The sequence below is a fragment of the Tyto alba genome, unplaced genomic scaffold (genome assembly GCF_018691265.1).
Source record: "Tyto alba isolate M040663 unplaced genomic scaffold, T.alba_DEE_v4.0 Super-Scaffold_9, whole genome shotgun sequence".
NCBI lineage: Eukaryota > Metazoa > Chordata > Aves > Strigiformes > Tytonidae > Tyto > Tyto alba.
The window spans coordinates 14,706,616-14,730,334 of record NW_024881330.1 but is presented as its reverse complement, the minus strand read 5'-3'; the positions used below and the strand labels follow the sequence as shown (position 1 = coordinate 14,730,334).

At 37.6% G+C, this 23,719-nt stretch overlaps 1 protein-coding gene across 6 annotated transcripts in view; it reads left to right on the top strand.

Moving 5' to 3' along the window:
- Positions 1-23,719, top strand: part of COL14A1 (collagen type XIV alpha 1 chain) — a 126,577-nt gene that overhangs the window by 58,340 nt on the left and 44,518 nt on the right. For 4 of the 6 annotated variants that reach the window (XM_032999643.2, XM_032999646.2, XM_032999640.2 and 1 more), the window contains 13 exons: positions 2,713-2,845; positions 3,992-4,063; positions 4,851-5,002; positions 8,716-8,845; positions 9,900-10,022; positions 11,417-11,566; positions 12,223-12,339; positions 14,193-14,339; positions 16,588-16,662; positions 18,613-18,752; positions 19,988-20,111; positions 21,131-21,274; positions 23,272-23,436. In XM_032999643.2, coding sequence (XP_032855534.2) covers positions 2,713-2,845; positions 3,992-4,063; positions 4,851-5,002; positions 8,716-8,845; positions 9,900-10,022; positions 11,417-11,566; positions 12,223-12,339; positions 14,193-14,339; positions 16,588-16,662; positions 18,613-18,752; positions 19,988-20,111; positions 21,131-21,274; positions 23,272-23,436 — 1,672 coding nt within the window. The remainder of the gene's footprint in view (positions 1-2,712; positions 2,846-3,991; positions 4,064-4,850; positions 5,003-8,715; positions 8,846-9,899; positions 10,023-11,416; positions 11,567-12,222; positions 12,340-14,192; positions 14,340-16,587; positions 16,663-18,612; positions 18,753-19,987; positions 20,112-21,130; positions 21,275-23,271; positions 23,437-23,719) is intronic. The other 2 variants (XM_032999644.2, XM_032999642.2) reach the window with 1 other exon arrangement.

The following is a 23,719-nucleotide window of genomic DNA, read 5'->3' as shown; positions in this document are numbered from 1 at the left end:
GGAAAGGAAGGTATTACTTTGTCGTGGTTTGAGCCTGCTTGGCAGCCAACCACCGCAGCTGGTCACCCACCCTTCCTCCCCACGCCTGGGAATGTGGGAGGGAATTGTAGGGGTAAAGGGAGACTCACAGGCTGAGATAAGAACAGTTTAATAATGGTAATAAAATGAGAGCAATGACAATAATAGAAAAAATATAAACGGGCAATGTACAGCGTAATTGCTCACCACCCGCTAACCAATACCCAGCCAGTTCCCAGCTGGCAATCCCAAAATACCAAGATCCCGCAATCTCAATCCCAGAAGCGAGAGAGAGCTCCTTCCCAACCACCCCTCCTCTATAGAGCGAGCATGACGTTCCATGATATGGAATATTTCACTGGCCAGTTTGGGTCAGGTGCTCTGTCCGTGCTCCCTCCCTGCTTCCTGCGCCCTTGCGCACGGGCAGAACATGAGGAGTTGGAGAGTCCTTGAAGTCTCGGCAGCAGCTGAAAACATCAGTGTGCTATCAGCATTCTTCTCATACCAAACCCAAAGCTAAATCCAAAACACAGCACTCTTCTAGTTCCCAAAAAGGAATATTAACTCTATTTCAGCCCAAACCAGGACATACTTATACCTACTTAGTGTACAGCTAGACTCACTCAAGCTTGTTACTGAAATTTTCATAAGAAAATCTGTGCCAGAAAGTGTGTAATGTGGGATGCCTAATTCATTACCTGATGGTTGTAGCAGGCATGGCCCCAACTCATTTATTTCTGCCTTTATTTATTATATCTGAGTTGAGAAGATCTGTGATTGTTTTATGGATCCCTCATCCCCAGGACCAACTCAGGAAATCTTCTGTGTTAATTAAAGGATTAAAGTGTGATTCACTGTTTCTGTTAACCGCTGTAGCAGATTTTATGCAACAGATATTTATTTTTTGATTTTCATTATAAGTCTTACTTCGATTCTGTGTATACAGTGGCCACCTTTAAGAACTTGCCAGTGTTAACACAGAGAAAGGTCATTTTATTGTAGTATCTATGTAACCTAAAAACTATTCTCAAAACCAGTCAGCCCATTTTACCAGAATTACTGCTCAGGCTCCTTCATTCTGCTTTACCGTCCCTTTAGCTCCAAATCCTGCCTATCTGTTGACCCCTTCCAATAAAATACATGAAACACAAAAATCTGAAGTGAAACCTTCTGTTTACAGTTAACATTGCACATGTGAATATTGTGCTGCTGTCATGGGCAGAAATAAGGAAAATTACTATTAAAAACATCACACCATGTAGCAAACTTCTCATCAGCACATCTCTCCTAATCCCCAAGTCTCCAATCAAATGTTCTTTCAAGTTGCATTCAGATGTGTGTAACGGTAACTCAGATTATAATTCTGGTACAGAAACAGCATTTTGTAAGGCTGTGGAGACGATGAATGCATTTGTCATAACAGTGCTTGAATAGTAGAAATACAAATGAAAGTTAATCTACTGCTGTGGTTCATGCTCAAAGGGCAACTGAGCACCACAGAGCTGCTCACTCCCTCCTTCTCCCCCAGCACTGAGAAGGAAAAAATAAGAAAAGGCTTGGGATTTGAGATATGACAGGGAGGGATAAGTCATCCATTGTGGTCACAAGGAAGAGGCAGGTCATTAGGGTAAGAAAAAAAGAACATAAATTTATTACAGATGCTAATAACAACAACACTTGACAGAGTAGGACAGTGAGAAGCATTACCACATCTTGAGAATACGTTCCCCCCACCCCTCCCTTCTTCCCAGGATCAGCTCTGCTCCCAGTATTCCTTACACTGCTCGGGCGTGGGACACCAACTTTCTCAACTGGAGTCCCTCCCACGGGCTGCAGCCTTTCCCAAGCTGCTCCAGCATGGGACACCTCACCATGTTGCAATCCTCCGAGCGCTGAACTACAACAGCGGGGGCTGCTTCTTCCCACGGGATCCTGGCTGGCTTCAGGCACAGACACCTTAATTGGTTGTGTGGGGCCCCTCACAGGCCATATATCCGTGTCTGCTCCACCATAGATCTCCATGGGGTGGGGGGGCCACCCTGCTGTCGCACCACAGGATACAGGGGGGGGTCTCTGCTTCAGCACACCTACACCCTCCTTTCTTCTTCTGCTCCTCCACTGACCTTGGTGTTCATGGAGATGTCGCAACTCCTTCTCCCAGGTCCCTTCTTAAATACGTTATCACAGAGGTCCAGCTGATTGGCTCGGCCTTGGTGCAGAGGTGGGTCTGATTTGGAGCTGGGGGAGCTTTGAGAAGCTCCTCACAGGGGGCCACAGTGGTAGCCCCCTCCCCTGCTACCCCAAAATCCCACCACTCACTTAAACCCAGGACATCTACCCTGCTATGTTACTTCCATTGATCAATGTTTTGAATTTTAGTGATTTTCAAATGAAATGCATATGCTCAGCTTTAGCAATTAATTAGTTGTGGGTGAAAGTATAAGACTACACATTGGAATAATCAAGCTAGCCACAAAATAATAAATAGATTTTAAGTATTCTTAGCAGTGTTTTTTTCAGATGTGCTCTATGATATTTTTTATTTCAATGTACCTAATAAATTCTTTAGGCAAATGTGAGTGCAGATTGCATTTATTTTAAAGGAGAATCCATTTTCCTTCTTTCTTGTCAGTCATTTTATATAAATTATTCAAATGTAGAACTGATAGCCTTTAATCTTGCTGTGTTACTTAGGTTGTCATAAATGGAGACACAGACAGTCATGTTATTGAGGGATTGTTGCCCAACACAGAATATGAAGTTTCTTTGCTGGCTGTTTTTGATGATGAAAGTGAAAGTGAAGTTGTTGCTGTTCTTGGAGCTACATGTAAGACAAACTCCTGATTGTAATTTTGAGAGATGTTTAAGTGATTTGAACTTAATGCATATATCTTATATTTAAAATATAGTCCATCTTTGGGTAGCTATGCTATTGAAGAATGTGGTGGTGTAGCACCAGTGCTTTGCTGACTGTATTTTTTTATTTTCTTATTTAATATTATATGGCAGATGGCATTGAATCAAAATGATGGTTTGACTCCCCATCTGAGCTGTAGTATTAATAACTTTTGGATCTGGGTAGATATTCTTCCATCCTACATTTCAATATTTAGTCTTTGAACAGGGTTTTTTATGAGAAGATCTATTAGATTTGGGGAGGGGTTGAATGTTTTAAAATAAATAATTTACAAGAATTTAATTTGTTTGGCATTTACAGTATACTCTTTATTACTTATGTAATTTATACTCACTAGAGGTGAATTCACTCTTGGCTGAAACAGTGGGCCAAAAAGCTTACACAGGCATCCACTGACATTAACATGGGAGTAACAAAGATAAAGCTTGAAAATCACATAAAGTGTATTTTATAGTTTATAACTGAAACAATGTCCAGCATTTCAGGTGGCTTGCTCTATCCCTTTTTATCGGTATTGGTTTCGTTAAGTAAACAACTATATTTTTCGTATGTAAATTCAAAAATTGTTTTAATACTTAGTAATGTAATTGCAGGCTTAATCTTGAATCTTCTGTTGAGACAAGAAGCCCATACCCATAAAAATGGTGCTGATATTGCCCAGTGTTGCTGAGCATACTTTCTGGTTTTTTACTTGCATTGAAGTGAAGCACCCTTAAAAAGCTTTCAATTTAGTTAATCTGACAACCTTAACAAATGGTCAAAGTGGAAGCCATTATGCATGGTTCAACCAGAAATGTGGGAAACTATCGGCATGCTTATTTAATGGTACAGTCTATAATTATGTCTTATCTGTAGATCTAAGTGCTAATCCTGTAAATGTATGTGCCTACAGTAAACTAAATGAATAGTTCCCTTGTAGTTTCTGAAATGCCTGAAGTACATGGGATATTTGTAGGTGTGAGCACATAGTTTCATTGTCATAGTTAGAAATACAAGATAAATACTATGATTTCCATGTCTTGTTGAACTGTTAGTGAGCTGAGTTTTGTTTTTCAGTTGCAAGGACTACCACAATACCTACCACAGTGACTACTACCAGTACCACAACTTCTAAGCCCACCACAGCAGGTAAACAAAACAAATGTGAACAGTTTGAATGCTGAATGCAAAGAGCTAAGGCTCCCCACAAGCACACACAGAACTAGGGTCAGAAAGCAGTGATATTACCGAGGAGATGACAACCCCGGTTCCTGATAGTCCATGTGGTCAGCACACTGCCATGGCAGATTTTGTGGAGGTGCTGACCCCAGGCAAGGGACCCCACTGGCGAAAGGGGCACACTGTCGTGCTCCTGCACCACCTTCTGCGTGTGGCCGGCTCCCCACGCGTGGCTGAGGAGCCAGCCCCCGACAGCGCAGGGACTCTGAATGATGCCAGTGATATTACATGGGAATACAGAGACTAATTTGGAAATTTCATCTCTCTTTTCCCTTTCCCTTTATAAGTTTGGAAACTCTTCAGAATTTTGTTTAGCTTTGAGTGTTCTGTTTGTTTTCCCTGGAATTAGAAAACTGACTTCTAAGGAACAATGGTTCTGGACTGTTTCTCTTCTGTAACATTCTAGCTGCAGTGGAGTTTGGATTATTCTAAAACTCTATAAGCCGAGTAATATAAACAAAGCAGATGGGGTAATATGTGCTAATGGCTGTATAGGTTAACTATTATTTTATTAAATGGTTAAAATTTGTATCTTATTAAGCCCAAGTATGACTAAACTATATGGGTTTGCCCCACCCATGGATCTGCAGACCCACTGTGACTTCAGTAGAGCTTGCAGCTACTTGGTGATAATTAGCACAATTTTAAATCTAAAAATAGAGTTGAGAAGATATTAATTAAATATTTTTGGGTTTAGTTTTTCGAACAGGAATCAGAAACCTTGTTATAGATGATGAAACAACCTCGAGTCTGAGGGTGATATGGGATGTTTCAGATTACAATGTTCAGCAGTTCAGAGTGACTTATCTCACTGCGAAAGGTGACCGTGCTGAGGAAGCGGTAAGAATGGTCTGTATGGGTTTTGTGAATGGCTTCATAAGCTTGAAAAGTTTGTTTAATAATTGCTAAGGCATAGTCTCTCCTTGTGTGACACTCCTGTTGCAATTAGTAAAACATCCGTGTTTAGTATTATTGTAAGATTGAACTTCAAAGTTTTAACTGTATAACACTTGCTGCACTGAAGACAACAGCAGTCAAATGTAAGATCAAGGCCCAGTCACACAGATGTTTAATAGATAGAAGACTAGCTTCCTGTATTTTTAAACTTGTCTAAGTGTTTTTTTGTTTTTTATTTGTTTGTTTGAGGGTTTTTTTACTCCTAGGCCTTTTTCTATCCTGACATTGTGTTTTAACAGCTCTTAAATGTTTGTACAGGACAATCTTAAGTATTTTTTTTCCTTCAGCAATTTTGCTCTTTCCCTAAAAGTCTCATTTTATGCTAAAGCAATGCAATTAAAGTTCAAATGCAGAGTTTTCACACTTCTTGTTAACCTGAACATGTCACAATAAGGACAGCACTTTTTCTGATACCTTGGGATGATCAAAATTAAAATTGTCTTACACAAAAAAAGTTTCTGGTGATCAAGATTTTGGAAAATATTTGAAAGAATGAAGAGTACTACACAAGTAATAAAAAAAAAAAAAGAAGCCCTAGCTGTATTATTTTAATATTTCACAAATTTTGGGATGATTTCAGAGTTCTGGGAGGCCAAGTGCTTTTTTTTTTTTTTTTTTTTTTTAATTATTTGGGAAATCTTAGTATTGCAGTGCTGGCCACAAAATCTAAGTTATAAAATTTTGAGATAGCTCAATATAAATAACTTTAAGAGATGAAATTGTATAGTTTGAGATTGTTTTCTTAGTAAATAGTTCAGAGTGCAAAAATATTCCCCATAACAATGTACTTCTGTTTGTCATGTGACTCACTTCTGTTCATAGAACAGTTATATCAAAAATATGGGATATTCTTTTTCTTGTCTAGCAGCTGACACATTTAGTTCTATATTAGACTAAACTAATAAAATATTTAAAAGATTTAGTTGAATAATCCTTTTTTTTCTAGAAAAATACGAACCAGTCTTTTTTTCATTTTGGGTTCATTCATCTTTTATGAGACCTTGGTAGAAAATTACTTTTTAGCCGTCTATTTCAACTATAATCTGAAAATGAACTTTCAATGTAGTGGTTTACTTTTGGATTGGAAAACATGCTTTATGAATTTACCTCCACTATATGATAGTAATGTGTATAATACATTGGCAATCTTGCACAGCATAATGGCACAAATTGTACTGTTCTTCTGACAATAACCCAAAGTTTCTGAAATTCAGATCCCAGATTTACTGTTTCAGCTCTCGGAAGGTTAATCAAATTCAGTTGGATGTTATAAGTGTAGCTCTGTTTTAGTATTCAACAGCTATTATTTTAAAATTAAATTAAAACTGTAGGAAAGGTATTCACATTCTGGCTATCAGAAGGATATTAAAACTGATTTAAAAGCTCATTGAAGAAAATTATAAAATTATAAGATTAGGTAGGTATCTTGACTCTAATTCCAGAAATTTTTTAATTTTAAGTACACTCTCAAGTGTTAGTATCTTTGGTCACAAATCAGCAAACAAATAACCACGTTTCATCTTTGAAATTAATCACATGCCTTTACTGAATAAGGAATGACATAAGATTATATTTAAAATTAAGCACATTCTAAATGGAAGGAATGTAGTTTATCATGGGGTTTCAAGCACCTGAGAGGTTCAACACAGATGTCAATAAAATGACACAGATGTTCAATTTTTAGGGGAGTGTTTATATATGTTTAAGTACATTTCTTAAGCAGAAACCAAAAGTTTTGTGGAATTTGGGTTTAAATATACTATAGCGTGACAATTCTGTGGCAGATGCTTAAGTTTTTTGGCTCTGATTTCAGTAATACAAATTTCACTCTTCCTTTCCATAGAAATATTAATAAGCTTTTTAGTCCGTGATGCAATTGGCTTAAAATCAGGGACTAAAAAATGTAATAGAATACTTTTCATTACAGAGGGTCAAGGTCTAAACTGCATGTATGTTCTTGGGTGTAGTGTACATACTGTAAGGATCACAATTTTTTCTTCCTTAAAGCCAAGAATGTTTCTTATTGCTGAAGACTATATTGTTCTGTAGAAGATCTCTGATGTGCACATGTGGAAAAGAGAGAGTTCTCAATGCTTGCATCCCATCTCCTAAAAAAAACCAAAAAAGTTGGTTGCTCTTTTTTCAGAAACTTCATTTCTGTGTTTTGAGTATATGCATGGAAGAGTTTAGCATCAGAATCTTTCACTCACATGTATTTAGATGGTTTTGTCCGGTTTTGATCAATGAATGAAGTACTTTTTTGACAAGTCTCAACAAGTCGGTGTACTAGATTAATTTCCTTCTGTGTATCACTTGCCAAAATTAGTAGTAGTTTGGCTGTATCCTGGAGCGTTAAACTGGTGAGAGCTTTCTTGTCTGACTACATGCTTCAGAAAATTTTGCTCTGATATCATCTCATGCATCAGTCTTCTTCGAAACAACAAAACACTTCTAGGCTCAGTTTCTGCTTTTTCCCCCTTGAGTTTAAAAGGGTTTATAGGTCTCTCAACTTCTTGCTAAATATGTGTGGTTGCTAGCTCAGGTGATAGATTCACACAATGGACATGAGCCAGGGAGGGTCGAAAACATGAGGTTGGACCTTGGGAATGTTGCTTCCAACAGTGTCACTTCAGAGCACAGTTTTGGTGCAGGAAACATAGGATTGGTTTCTCTTTTTTACCATGTCACGTGCTAGGTAGCTCCCATTCAGACTTTGTGACTCTCTGAGATTAAAATTTTACTGACAAGTTAAAAGATTGCAAGGCTTTACTTGGACACTTCTATTGTGGTAGTAGTTTTAGAGGCTCTGGTTAAAATGTAGTAATCTACTGAAGAGTTTCAGAAATAGCTGCTTATGGGAAACCTTGTGCTGTATTAAAAGAAGCAGTGCTTAATTCAGCAGGTTGAAACATTTGTTCTAGCACACCCAGAACTGCCGGGGGAGATTTCTATAGCTTCTCTGCTTCTACTGGGTTGCCTGATTGGACTTCTGCTGCGGATCTTCTGTGTTCCATGGCAGTTTGGGATCCTCTGCTATTTGTGGGATGTACTCCTACTTCCTCTTCTAAATAGCTACCTTAATTTCCTTGTCCCCAGACTAGGTGCAGATGGGATAAACATGGATTATTCCTATTTGCTTAGTTCAGGCTTCCTGATCTCCTGAATTAATTTTCCTTCCTCTCAGGGAAGGAAGATTTTCTGTCCCCGAAGAACGTAACAGTCAACTGCTATTAGTGGGTATAGCTTTGGAAAATCATATTCATGTCAAGAATAAATAAAATAAGAGGATTTGTTTTGTCTGTACAGTAAAACTGTTTAAGTACTACCAGTGGTTTATGGAGCTATAGTGGCTCATAGGTTTAATATAAAACTGTGTTATCCCATAGGCACATTCTCCTTTTTATTTTACTCAGATATAACTAGTAGATCTGTTAAAAGGGTGGATAATTTAATTATTTTATTTTACCATAGAACATCAGAAATATTTAAAAATGCAAGCAAGACAGCAGTACTAGTGGAACATGGTGTCAGAGATCGTGTAAGATGTAAAAAGGTTTTGGCCCTAGTCATTAAACTTGATCATTTATGTTTTTCTGACCATCCAGGTAATGGTGCCTGGGAGACAAAACACTCTACTGCTTCAGCCTCTGCTGTCTGATACAGAATACAAAGTTACCATCACTCCCATCTATTCTGATGGGGAAGGAGTCAGTGTCTCAGCTCCAGGCAAAACTTGTAAGTACAAACTTTCTGCTTGCCTTTGGCCAGGGTATGCATGAAGAAAGGCTTACTCTTTTGTCTCTTTTCCCTTGGCTGTAGTAATGTGTTTCAGTAAAAATGTGGGCTTATTTTGCATGACTTTACGACTTGAGCTTTATATTAATCTCAGTTCATTGATTTATAAACAGTGGGTTGCTACTAACTGACAAGTTGTGTGTTATATTCAGATACTGTAAGTTTGCAGAAACTTGGTGATTAATAAAGCTGGTAAGTCCTTAATATATAGCCCACCAAGGACAAGCCAACTAATGCAGAAAATAAATTAAACAATGCCTGCTGGGATATCAAATCAACCATTGTACTGTTAGATTTTCTTTGGTGTGAGATCATTACTTCCTAAAGATCATTCAAAATGATGCTGAACTTTTTATAAAAGTGATTACGTTATCTCTAGAGTTCTAACCAAGTACCAAAAGATTACTCAGCTATAGCTTAAGTTCCCTGCTACTGTATATTGGTAAAAAAATAATCTAATTGTGCACAGCTAGTCGTGATAGTATAATTTTATTGAATTATTCTCCTAATTTACATAATTTCTGCCTAAATTGCAGTCCTATTTCTGCAGACACTTAAATCACTTGTAAATAATTTTTCCTATTCCGTTTTAAAGTGTTAAATGTTTGCAAAAGCATGATTTACACATTAAAAACTTTAGTGCACTTGGATTGAAAGAGACTATATAAATAAAAGATAATTATCTCTGAATTGTCTTATGTTTTTTAAAAAAATGTAGGGACAAAGTTGGGAATTAATTTGAAAATTCATTGTTTGTTGAACAAAGTTTGTAATGACTCTATGGTACAACTTGGTATAATGTTCTTAAATATATCAGCATTATTCCACTGATGTAATGCCAAGGATGAATTTGATTCAAGGCTTTCATCCTGGCAGTTTTACCTGTAAATCTGAGAGTACAAGGTATTGCACTATTTTCATGTGCACATCCTGAGCTTTATGCATGTACTTGTATGAGATAAACTTGTAACAGCTCAGTTTGGTTTCCTTTTAGTACCCCTGTCTGCTCCTAGAAATTTACGTGTCTCAGATGAATGGTACAACAGACTACGTATTAGTTGGGATGCTCCACCATCACCAACAATGGGTTACAGAATTGTCTACAAACCTATCAACAGTGAGTTTTTAAACTTTTTTTTTTCAGTCATTTGTTTTTGACTGTACGATATATTGACATCACCTTTTGCTGAATTTTTTACTTAAATCTAACAGTTGCAGTTACAGCCTTGAAAGTACTATTAGCTTAGGTGTCTCAGGTTTTGAATATGAAAGTTTCGTAGTCACAGAATGGTGCAGTTTGGAAGGGATCTCTGGAGACCATCTGGTCCAACTCTTTTATCAAATCAGGGCTAGCTTGGAACAGGTTTCACTGGACCTTGTCCAGTTGAGTTTGTAATATCTCCTAGGACAGAGATTTCAAAACCTCTCTAAGCATCTGTTCCAGTTTTTGACTACCTGAACTGTGAAATTCTTTCCTAATATCTAATAACATTTTCCCATGTCGCAAATTTTGTCTGTTTTCTCTTACCATCTTTCTGTTTGACTCTGAAGGCATTCTGTCTCTGTCTTCTCTATCCCTGCACATTACGTAGGTGTAGGCAGCAGTAAGATTCCTCCTTAGACTTCCCAAGGCTTCCTAAGGCTGATCAACCCCAACTCTTTCAGTCTGTCCTTTCATGTCATTTTACCATGACTCTTCCTACTTGTTTCAGAGTACCTTTGCTCTCTTCCTCTCTTCTGTGTTCTCCTATTCTTCAACTTACATCCCCTCACAATACAAACAGTTTTAGTTCCCTTGACTTTACTCCCTCTCTAGACCTCCCAAATACTTGACATTTTATTCACTGCCCATTTTGTCTGTGCTGCATCCTTTGCCCATATGCACATTGAAGTTAGACAAGGCACCCAAGCTCCTTCAAATTTCTTTAGAAAAACATGGTTCTCTATTGAGAGCAAAATTAAGGGACTAAAATACTGTCCAATGACAGTAGTGTTGCCTGGTTTCTGAAGTGTATTCAGAAAAACTGAGAGGTTTCAAAGGAGCTTTTTGCAGTTCTGATTTGGGAGAGTTTTATTCTTTTCTATTTTCATTATCATTTTTGCACAGTATTAAAAGATGCTGTTGTATAAGAACCCCCTAGGGACTGTATCGCTGGCTGGCATCTGCTGTCCCCCCCGCTGGTCCTGGTACACATCAAACTGAGGAGATCTTAGGCTGCCTATTTAGGGCAGTAGTAAGTCACTGAAGCAGAACAAAAGGGTCTTAACAGATGCCAGTGTCTAGCCCTGCCCTAATGAATCTCACTGCTGAATTTCCCAAGTGTGTTGTGGCTTCTATCTGTGCAAAAACTGAGCAGAGTGTCTTTGTTTTTGTGTATGGTAAAAAAAAAAAGGCAAAACAATAGCAGTATCTTTAGGAGCACATGCAATATTGGTTGTGTCTTAAGATTTAACTGCCTGCTAATTCAATGGATGAGCAAATGATTTTCTTACGTATTTAATTTCCTGCAGTTCCTGGTCCTGCGTTGGAGACCTTTGTCGGGGATGATATTAATACCATTCTCATTCTAAATCTCTTCAGTGGAACAGAGTACAGTGTTAAAGTATTCGCTTCATACTCAACAGGCTTCAGTGATGCCCTAACAGGCGTAGCCAAAACCTGTAAGAATGATTTCATGCTGTTCAGATCTCTACAGGCTGTTTTTTGCTATAACTATGGCTTTTGTGCAGCTCCCTGAAGGAATTTTCATGTGGAAGACCTTCTCAGTTGTGTGCAAATTGTTTTCCTGAAATTAAAGTCTCTCTTTTTATCAGACTATATCAGGCTTTAAAATAATCTGCAGGACATTAGCAAGATAGTGATCATAAAGTGGATGTTATTATTTATTAGCCAAACATATTTGCCTATGAGTAGATATCAATCTCCTTAGTGGCAAGTCTGTTTAGCCTTCTTTTTTCTAGGCCCATATATATAGTATCACTTAGTCTTTATATATCTGAAGCTCAATTTTCAATTAGATTTTTATAGAAATATTGCTCTTATAATGATATTTTTATACTTCTTTGTAGTAACTGAATTTTTAACAGTGTTCATTATTTAGTCTTAACTAAAATCATCTAAGTTCCAAATTTCCAGTCTAAAAATTCTTTTTTTTTTTTCTTGCTGTTTTGAATTTTCTTGACATTTTTTAAGCAGTTTTTGAAATTATTTGTTAAAAATAACTTTGTACAAGTGTTTTACAATAATTCTTACGTCATTTTTTCTTGTATGTCATATTAAGAGGTGCAAATCTAATTTTTTGGTATTTAATTTTCAGTATACCTGGGTGTGACAAATTTGGATTCCTATCAAGTCCGCATGACTAGTCTCTGTGCTCAGTGGCAGCTTCACAGACATGCTACTGCCTACAGGGTAGTTATAGAATCGCTTGTGGGTAAGTAAGTTACTAAATCATTCAGTGTGCAACTACAGCCTAACCCAGATAATTGAATTGCATAAGTTAAGAAATTGTATTCACTCAGACATGTAGACAGGCTCCCGAAATACTGGAAATGATGGACGGGAGAGAGCTGTGTACACACTGAAAGTTTCAGGAGTAGAAGTAGCACTCCTGTCCTTTTATATCAAACCGATGTTGGTAACTTGTCCTTTCTGTGGGAGGGAGTTTTATCTGTCAGTAGAGCATAGGTGAGTACCTGAGTTTTTCACTGGCTTGATGGACAAAAGATGGATAAAGGATGAACTGAATACATCTAAGATTGTAAATAAGCCATCAATGATAGCTCTGTAGGATTAGGATGGACATGAGAGGAGCGTAGAAGGGTAAGGAAAGCTCTGATTAAATCCAGACTATGCTCACAGAGTTGAAAGAGCATCCCATTTTGTCTGTTCTCATTCCGTTGATTGTTAATTATAGCTTGTAGTAATCTTACTCATCTGGATAAACATGAGATATTTTTATGTGGCAACACTGGTGTCTTGATGCTTTTATCACTGACTGTGTAGAAGGTGAATTACAGCCTCTTCCGTCTCACCAATTCTCAGGTGTAGCCAGAAGTTATGGAGAAGTCACTATTTGTGCAGACTAACTCTCTTATCCCCAGGAAACATCAATGATCTTTTGAATGGTGACAAATTAAAAGCTTGGATATGTTGAGAGAAGTGCAGTTAATAACATTTAATGGGATCTATCAAAGGTATCATAAAAAATAATACTAATTTGGTTGCAAAAAAAATAATGACCTTTCTGTGGAATGGCAAATGGGTAGTGGTATGCTTTATTTGAAGACAAGCTGTTCAGAAAGCAGAGCTCTTGGCTGGCATAAGACAGCACAGATTTCCTTCTCGTCTGGGAGCTAGCCAACATTCTGCTTTCATCATATAGAACTGCCAGATTTGTTTTAACTGAGCCAAAAGAGCCTAAATGTGACCAGAATGAGCTAAAGTATGAACAATTGCTTCTTATTAACATTTATCATGAAGAGTCTTATTGTCAAATTGGGTGTGTGTCTAATTCAGGCAGTGATCAATTATTTTTGTACTAATGTAACACATCCTGATGAGCAGCAGGTGTTTTTTCCTTGGCAGTAAATGACTGTTTGACATTTTTTTGTATATACTCTGTAAAATGTGAGATCAGTTGCTTGTATTTCACTTCTTTCTGCTATAGATTATGAATTGTGCTGAAAGTTTTCTTCTTATTATTAAAATCTGCCTTACACTATTTGCAGTACCCAGGATTTTTCAATTGTCAACATGTTTTCCAGTTCAGAACTTAGTAGAAGTAATTTTGGAACCCTGTAAATGCTATTCCTTAGCCAACTTGTTAAGTGGTTACTAGTGGAAGCTGGAATACAATATCTGGTTCAGTCTCTTGCAATTACTAAGCACATTACAGACTGAGAGCCAGAGGCATAGGCAAAGGATGCTGTAGAATTACATAATGCAACAATTCCTCATTAGACTCTGATAACTTAGGACCAGATCCAAAGCCCACTGATGACAGTGTTAGTGATTTTTATTAACTTCAGCGCACAGGGTGAAATTCATCTTTTTTCCTGCAGATGTCTGACACATTCCTCAGCACCTACTTAATATGAAGGATGAAATGTTACAGAGACCTCTGCACAGAGGTGAATTTCCAGATATAAGGCAGCATGTAGTTTATTAATTTGTCAACCACTTGCCCTTCATCTGCTGTCATGTCCCCTTCTTATTTTGGACTTAAAATACATTATTCAATAAAACAGTACAGGAATGTTTTAATGGTTTCTTTTATAATTCCAGATGGGAAAAAACGAGAAGTAAATCTTGGTGGAGGGACACCTAGACATTGTTTCTTTGAGCTGATGCCTGGAACTGAATATAAAATCAGTGTTCATACACAGCTTCAGGAGATAGAGGGCCCTGCTGTAAGCATCATGGAAACAACATGTGAGTAAAATAGATCACAGTTCAGCCAGCAGCAATAATGCTTGATTGCTTCTTGTGTTTTGCCCTTTGCCAACAGATGTGCTATTCCTATGCAGTTTCCTTTAGCTGTGTTTAATTTTTCAGCTACATTGTGACTCCTCCACAGAGGTGTGGGGTTCTTACACCGCTGCTTTGTATTACTTGTGAAGTCACATTCATCAGCTGTATTAGACTTATTAATGAAAATGAAATAGGGAGGATGGCTTAGCTTTCTTCATAAAAAGTCCCACTAGGTGATACCCTGAAAATCTGAGACTTAAGGGGAAAAAAAAAAATAAATCCAGGAAAATGAAGCAAACAGAGAAACAGAGAAAGTTTTACAACCGGCAGATCTTGTTATTTGGTAAAATTTCACCAGTGTCTGAGTAATTTACAGTTAAATAGGACCTTGATACCCGATCTACTCATGTATTTTAATACAAACAAAACAACCAACCTTTATATTGTTATTATTCCCAATAACACAAGACAGGCAAAAAAATCCCTCACATCTGTTTATGAAGGCAAGATCCTGCTCTCATGAGTGCAAAATACTGCAAAACAAAATACAGGATGAATAGAGTGAGTATTTTTTTCTCTTTCTTTCTTCAAGCCCATCTTCAATCTCAGTGATAACCTTCTTCTCATACTATATTACCATACTCAGGTTAGATAATGATTACAATTTTTCTATTCAAGTGAACCCTCCCACACTTATGGTTTCACATAGGAAAAGCTTGCACCAGTGCATGACTTCACTTCTTCATTGTCCAGGGCTCATTCTCATAGCAGTGAGGAACAAGGCAAACTTCTGCTTTTTGGAGGAATGCATTTTCTGTGCTCTGCAGTTCAGGGAGTTAGGAGACATAAGGAAGAACATACTTTGGCTTATATGTCCAGTTGAGAAAGATGGCTTGTGATGCAGACAAATTATTGTATCACCTCAGAAGTCACTATTCAGGGTGACTTGTACCTCTTGGTGCTTAGAGAGCAGCCACCTTAAGTCACCTTAATGCAGTTGTGACCCTTTCTAAATGGGTCTGGTCCTGGTCTGTGGCCATGGAGATGCTGGGCATTAGTTTTGCATAGGTTTTTCAGAGTCTTGGTCCTTTCTCTTGTTGTAGCCAATGGGAAAACCCACATCAGTTGCAGTGGGAGTTAACTTGGGTGTGGACATGAGACTTTTAATGGATCCTGTTTGCACTAATCTTTTCCAAAGATGTGTGTCCTTTCTGAAGCTGCCATATCTAATGCTATCCATTGTCTATAAATGTAACTTATTATAAACAAGTATAGTCTTATTTGAAGGAATGATGTTCTGTCACCTGTGGCTTCTTATGCTAATTGTATTGAAAAAAATTGGAAAAAAAAGCCCTTAAACGAAAGCAGAAACTTTTTCTCAGACACTGTTGTGGAAGTCAACATATGTGCATGTTATCCCTGAGAATCCATCCAAGACTGTCTTGAAAGGCACCAATTAGAGCTCTTGCATTCAGCAAAACTGTCAATCAGTGAACATGTATTCAGCTAGGTTTCTGGGAGGTTGTAATTCCAAAGCTTATTTTCAGGAGAAGGATGAGACGGTTTGCAGAAACTCTATATAGTAACCTTAGTAGAAGTTGCTGCAGGCAACAAATCCACAGTCCTATAGGGTTGTTGTCGGAACTGCATTTCTAACTGGAAACATAAGGTCTTCCACCAAATTCAGAAAAACCTTGATCAGGGCAAGCTATGATCTGATCTGAGTGCAGACACTCGTTGCTTTTGCACTGTCTTTTTGTATTTTGGATTGCAGGACTAATACCATCTTCCTTCCAGGGTGGGTAGAGATCTTCTTTCTGTGACTAAGGACTGGTTGTGGTCAGAAAGGAAAAGGACACTGATGTTTTCCAAATGATTTATGGATACCAGGTCAAGAATAGGGCTGTCACATGGTCTACTACACTGGGGAAACCCAAAAAAGGGCAGTTCCAGTAATGATTAAATTGTATCTTTGTATAATTCACACTGAAATGCAGCCATGAATTGCTCTGTAATAGCACTATCCATTTTCAGGTGGTCAGTAGAGGAGGACATTACATGCACATGCTCGCCTACATTTCTCTCCAGTTGCAGAGCTAGTTGATTAATGAAATTTAAATGTGGAGAGGAGTAGAAAATACTGTTTAAAATAGATAAAATATATTGGGCTTTTAAACATTTTTAAATATTCCTTCCTTTTATTCTCCAGTACCATTTCCAACTCAACCGCCAACAACACCTTCAACACCACCTCCACCACCTACAATCCCTCCTGCAAAAGAGGGTAAGTGCTGTGTGTATGGATTTATAATAATTTTAAGGTGTTGATGCAATGTTTTTTCTGCTTCTGACACTATTTTAGATCTGTAGGGATCAGATTTCAAAATGCATTTGCTACAGTGACACTGTTAAGGCAGCTGGATTAAATTTAATGAGCCAAAAATCTGACATCATTATTGTATTGTTGAAATTTGCAGAAAGGAGTGTGTGAGACTTTATTTTTCCAGAACTCCTAAGCCATACGTATTTTGCAGCTGAAGCAGACATCCTTGGGTAATTAAACTTCTAAAGTAGCATGATTTTTAAAAATATGTCTGCTTTAGGTAATGAGAAAAGTGTTGGCCATGTTCAGTCTCTTTTCTCATTAAAGGTAGACTTCTTTCTATTTGTCATTTGAACATGTAGTGCTTTGTACAGAGTCTCATAAACATTTCTGTGTGAGGAGCATTATTGGTGGAGATTGAGGGTCAAATCAGTAAGCTTGAAGTTGGTGGACCAAACTGATGTACAGTAATTGAGGGTTAAATCCATAAGTACAGAAAAATAAGCACACACCTTCTGTGTGTGTTTTAGAACAGCAGCTTTTTTTTTTTTTTTTTTTAATCAAAGGAGTAATCAAGAAAACAAGAAATACAAGCACGTATCTTCCTGCCCCATTCTCTGGATTTAGATGAACGTTTTTCTTTGAGACAAAATATGTTGAAAAACGTAACTTTGCTTTGAGACTGTTTGTTTCTGACCCCAAGCAATAGACGTGAATTCTGTAGAGCGTTGAAGGTTCCCAGTTCCAATGAAAGAGTGAGCAACTTGTGTGAGCAAGTCATTTTGCCTAAGAACATGCTGGAATAAGATGAGATGGGGAAAACCTGCATTGCTCCTAAATAGTGCAGATAAAGGGGTGAGTGTTAGGCACTACAGAAGTTAGTGTAACTTTTTGAACAGGTGTTGTGGTTTGGGCCTGATCGGCAACCAACCACCGCAGCTAATCACCCTCCCTTCCCCCTCCCCACCTGGAAATGGGGAAGGGATTAGAGGGGTGAAGGGAGACTCGCAGGCTGAGATAGGAACAGTTTAATAATGGCAATAAAACGAGAACAATAACGATGATAGGGGGAAAACAAAAAGAAATATATAAACAGGCAATGTACAGCGTAATTGCTCAGCACCCACTAACCAATACCCAGCCCGTTCCCGGCTGGCGACCCCGAGATACCAAGATCCCGCAATCGCAATCCCAGAAGCAAGAGAGCTCCTTCCCAACCACCCCTCCTCTATATAGCAAGCATGATGTTCCATGATATGGAATATTTCACTGGCCAGTTTGGGTCAGGTGCTGTGGCCGTGCTCCCTCCCTGCTCCCTGTGCCCTTGCACACGGGCAGGACATGGAGAGTTGGAGAGTCCTTGAAGTCTCGGTAGCAGCTGAAAACATCAGTGTGCTATCAACATTTTTCCCATACCAAACCCAAAGCTAAATCCAAAACACAGCACTCATCTAGTCCCTGAAAAGGAATATTAACTCTATTTCAGCCCAAACTAAGACAACGGGCTAGTTTTTACACTGGGAATTTACACAGCTGAAATTCTCTCATGTTGCTTACTGTGTCATGCTAGGGTTTGGGATTGTATGAGTTCATGTGTGACTTTACTTAACAACCTAAATAAAAATAAAGTGGTAACCCAGATTTTAAAGAACTGTTATGGCCTTGAAGTGTATTCTGTGAATACACTTATATCTGTGTATCTGTCAGTGCAGTCCATTCACCCCTTGCAGAGCTCAGCTGGTTCGACACCTGCACGAAAGTCAGTGCCAGCAGGTCTGTTTGCTAAAGCATTATTAACTAACATTAAACAAGGACTTTTCATGACAGTTGCATTTTCTTAAGTGATTTCTGAGATTTCATGAGGAGTTGAGGCATGGCTCTAATTTCAAAATACTTGCTTTTCTTTCTCAGTGTGCAAAGCAGCCAAAGCTGACCTAGCGTTCCTGGTGGATGGGTCATGGAGTATTGGAGATGACAATTTCAATAAAATAATTAGCTTTCTCTATAGCACTGTTGGAGCTTTGGATAAGATTGGTCCTGATGGAACGCAGGTAATCAATGTGTAGAGAGATGGAGGGTGTATGGACTTGACAGGGTATTTTAGACTAGCACCAGAAGTGAAATGAATCAAAAAGTAATTGACATCATTTCAGTTTTTTTGAAAATCTAAACTGCTTTAGAACAGCATTTTTTTCAATATCTTCTTTTATACCCACCATATGGTGAAATTCATGATATGAATTTTGCTAGAATGAAGGCTAAGTATTATTTCAGCCTCTAAATCATTCTAATGAGATTTAAGTTGTGTTAATGTTTTTTATATTGGTATTCACTGTGGTGTGTACTTCTAAATCAGCTAAAAATGGCATTGATAAGGAAAATTAAATGTTCATTTATTTAAAATCACATGCTCTACAGAATCCACAGTACTTGAAATAAAATATAGTATATCCAATGATTGTTTTATTTATGTATTTGTTCAGAGGGATGATTGAATATATTCCAGAAAAGATTACTGACAAATATATTACTGTTTTGTGTGTTGCCTGTATAATATATAGTTTAGTATAGCATTGAAAATTATTTTTAACTTGTCCAAACCCTGCAAAATCCTCCGTTTTTTCTATTTCTTGCTATACAACTGTTTTCCCAGAATATAGTCCACAGTGCTTCAGAAACTTATGCAACAAGTTTAAGCTTAAGCATGTGAATAGCTCCTTTTAAATCAGGGACACCACTTATAGAATATGAAGTTCAATATATGTTTTGTGAGTTGTAGGGGTTTAGTGTATAGTATTGAAATACAGACTCATGTCCCATCGTATTTGGGAGAGGCAATATTTCAAAATATGTTCTTGCATCTTTGTATTACTTGCTTCAGTGTTGCTCCCTAACTTAAGTTACTTATGTGCAGCCATTAGTTTGTGGAGACTGAATAAATCCCTGCAGTTCTGTGTATGAGTAACTGTACACGTGTGAGCAGCTGTAACTAGGATTTTGCTTTTGGGCTTGATTGAGAGTGCTTTTGCCAAAGTGGGTATTACTTTTCTCATCCTGTTTGCTGCAAAATGAAACCAGAAGGTGTTAGATGGTTGCCAAGGCTGCAGAGAGTAAAATTGAACTTTATTTAGTGAAAACTTCTTAAAGAGGAAAAAATTTCTGGCTTCAATTTAAGGATGAAACAAAGTTACAAGATAAATCCTTGTTTTAAATGCGCTGATTCATTTACTTTTTGCTTATACACTGTGTGGTGCTTTAGTCATGAACACATCTTCTGTGTGCACAGGTGGCAATAATTCAGTTCAGTGATGATCCCAGGACAGAATTTAAATTGAATGCATACAAAACAAAAGAGACTCTTCTTGAAGCTATTCAGCAAATAGCCTACAAAGGAGGAAATACAAAAACAGGTGAGAAAGGTCATGATTATGATGCAGATTTTCTTCCTGCTACTCTCTGTGTAGTATTTCTTTCTCATTTGCAAATATCAGTGCAAAACCAGTGAGAACATGGTATCTCCACACTGGAGGTGAAGGGTCGGGCTTTGAAGTTAGAAAATCTTCATAATCTGCAGTTTACACCCTTCACCCCCGACTGCTGGGTATTCACCCCTCTGACCAACCATGATGACAAGGATCAGGGAGGAAGGCAGAGAGGCAGCTAGGCAGAAGTGAATCACTTTGGGGAGTGGGAAAAGTGGAGTGGGGAGTAATATGAAATCACCTTGGCAAGTGGAAAAGTGGGAGGGGAGAGAAGGTGGGATGGAGCTTTCAGAGCATGTAGAAAATGGTGGACAGAGTGGAGGGTCTGGTTATAAGCCAGGACAGTTAAGCCTCAGTGGTATGTTTAAGACTGGGCTGCAGGAAGATGTCTGTTAAACTCAATGTAGTTACATTTTAATTAATCCCTTAAAATAGCTCTCTGATGTGAAGAAATCAAAGATGAGTGCTGAAAGGGTTAAAATCTGTTTTAGTTGGAAACCATATGTTTTTTTATTCTCAGACTGCACAGAAATTTCTTGCAGCTGTTGCATTGAATCCAATCTCAGTAGTATCAAAATAACGCGTTTTCCATTTACTCAAAAAAGAGCTACAATGGCACTTTCAGTTGTTACCTGGACAGTGCCCTACAATCCAGTAAGGGAAGATTTTGTTCTCTCTAACCTGCACAGAATACCCTTTCCCACACATGTTATGTTCTGGATCTTCACCTTCTGGACTGAAAAACAGATGGCTGAAGCCATCAAATTTTCAAAGGTTAGGGTCAAAATTAAACTTTTCTAAATCTCTATTTTAATAGCTACAGAGTGCACTAATTTACATGGCACAACAGATTTTTCTTTTTATCAATGTCTACCATGGTATGAGAAGCCAACAGAAATTGCATTTACGTCACAGTGAAAGTATGTTGTCAAATTTTTCTGTTTCAGGCAAAGCCATTAAACATGCAAGAGAAGTCTTGTTTACCGGTGAGGCAGGAATGAGAAGGGGCATTCCAAAGGTTTTGGTTGTCATTACTGATGGGCGATCACAGGACGATGTGAACAAAGTCTCCAGAGAAATGCAACTAGATGGTAAAATGTGTAGCTTTAAGAACTATTCACGCTTTCCTTTTTCTCATTAATTATAACAACGTAAATGTGGGCCTGAGATAAGGGTAACTTTTGCTCCAGGAAGACAAGTTTAAAGAAAACAGCAATTGCTGAGGAACTCAAATTATCACTAGGATAGGGTTAGATTCTGATTTTTTTTTTTTTTGGTGATTAATGCTATTATTTTTCACTTTGGCGACAGTGCTAAAATCATGTAGTAGTCAGTGGAATTGCTTCCATGATGAAGAATTTAGAGATTGTGATCCTGAGAATCTGGATTGTCTGTGAAGTATAGTCTAGCGGTTACCAGCAAACTGAATTGTTTTGTTTTCTATACAAGAGGTATTTTGAAAATTATTTCATGTGTTCTTTTATTGGTTCTGATCTGCTCTCATGTTACACTAATTACCTTTAGAAATTTTTTTTTAAACCACTAATTTTAGAGGTTTAAGCAGCCACAGAGCGTTGTGAATCCAAGCGTAAGAACTGGGTTAGTTGTTGTAGATATGTCTGAAATTGAGGTTTGTATCAAAACCCAAAGGGCAGAGTGTGCCACCTGGAACAAAACTGAAGGATGGAAGAAAAAAGCTATCATCCTTTTAATGTGAGGATATCTAAGAAGAAGCTACATTTGTGCTTTTTTAATTTGCCTTTAGACTTCGGCAGCTATGAAGTTGCCAGTATATATTACTGATTCCTGAAACCCGATGCAATTGTTGAGCTTGGCTGCCTGCTAGTATTTTTGCTAGATGCTGAGTGCAGTGCCTTCATAAATAAAATCATATCACAAAATAGTAGAGCATGCATCACTTGTTTTAAGTAGCAGTCAAGAGAACCCCATATTTGTGAATAAATTGGAGTCTGTGTCGAAGCTGAACAAAAATTGTTCAACTGTCAGGTAAGTGTTGCAGTTGCCTTATTAACTATTAGACTGTCAATGACCTTGAGAGGAGACGGCATATGGGGGGGATCAGTTGCTGACTGGGATGTATCACCTTGAACAGATGACTTCCTCTCTCCCATTTCCTTTTGTGTGTGCTGTATGGTTAGGCTGCAGATAGGTTGGAGCAGGTACAGACTTGCATCTATGACAGAGACAGGCATGAAGAGGTGCTGATCTTGGATGAGACATGAAGATACTGTTATAGTAGGTCAAAGTTTTGTTATGCTAAAAGCTCTACAGAAGGTGATGAATATCCCTGAGCCTCATTCAAACTTAAAGACAATATTGCGTGACTGGAGTAAATTTGGAACTGAGCCATGCAAGAGCAGTTTGTCCATTAACAATATTCAGCCTGAGGTAGACAGGTTTTTTCTGTATCTTTTATGGAAAGGAAAATGTTGAAAAAAAATTTAGCTAGTTTACTGCTCCTCAAATATATAGGATACAATTTCCATTTCATTTAAATCTTTGAAGTCAGGCTCAAACTTCAAAATATATTAATGCAGAATATACAGAACAGATTCAACTGGTGCAGTTAAGTTGATGATGAAATGAGAATGCATTTATTTCAGTGTTCACACATGAGGCAGAAGTGGCTTGAAAACTGATTAATATATAGCACAGAACAAAATCTGTAAAACACCTACAGGAAATTAATTTCTCTGCTTAGTATTTATGATGTACTTGATACATGGATATTTTTGTGTGTATTACAGTATAACATTAAATTAGAAAAGCACTTAAACAAATGCTAGAACTTTAAACTACTGCATAGTCTTATATGTCTTCAAGGAAACACTTAAGCATTAACTGTAATTAAGTGATTAAGCATAAATAGCCAAAAGAAATACCTCACAAAGAATGTATTACCTTTATTTTAGATTATATGCATGAATTTTCTTGTGTTATAGGAAAATAATAAAATTTCCACAGTTGTGTTTCATCAGGAAAGAAGCCAGTACAAATACAGATATGTTCCTATTGTATTTCGACTCCAAATGAATGACTCACAGGAGCGTTCTTTTTTGTTTTACAGGTTTCAGCTTTTTTGCTATTGGAGTAGCTGATGCTGACTATTCAGAGTTAGTTAATATTGGCAGCAAGCCCAGTGAAAGACATGTCTTCTTTGTGGATGACTTTGATGCCTTTACAAAGATTGAAGATGAATTGATCACTTTTGTTTGTGAAACTGCCTCAGCAAGTTAGCCATTTTGACTTATACTTGCTTCTAAAATAATAAGTGCTAAATACTGGGGGGTATTGTAACGATTATTTTTCTATTAAGAGGTATTCTTGATCTTTTTAACATAATTTACTGCAGATATAACTCTAATATTATTTCCATAAAAGATTAAGGAAGTGAAGGTGTTGTGACTTCAAAATAATGAATAGTTGGTTGTTATAAATCCAGAATACATCCATTGGCTGTCAGAATGTTATTTCAGATTTGAAACATAGTTAATGGTTCAGAATTTAGTTATAAA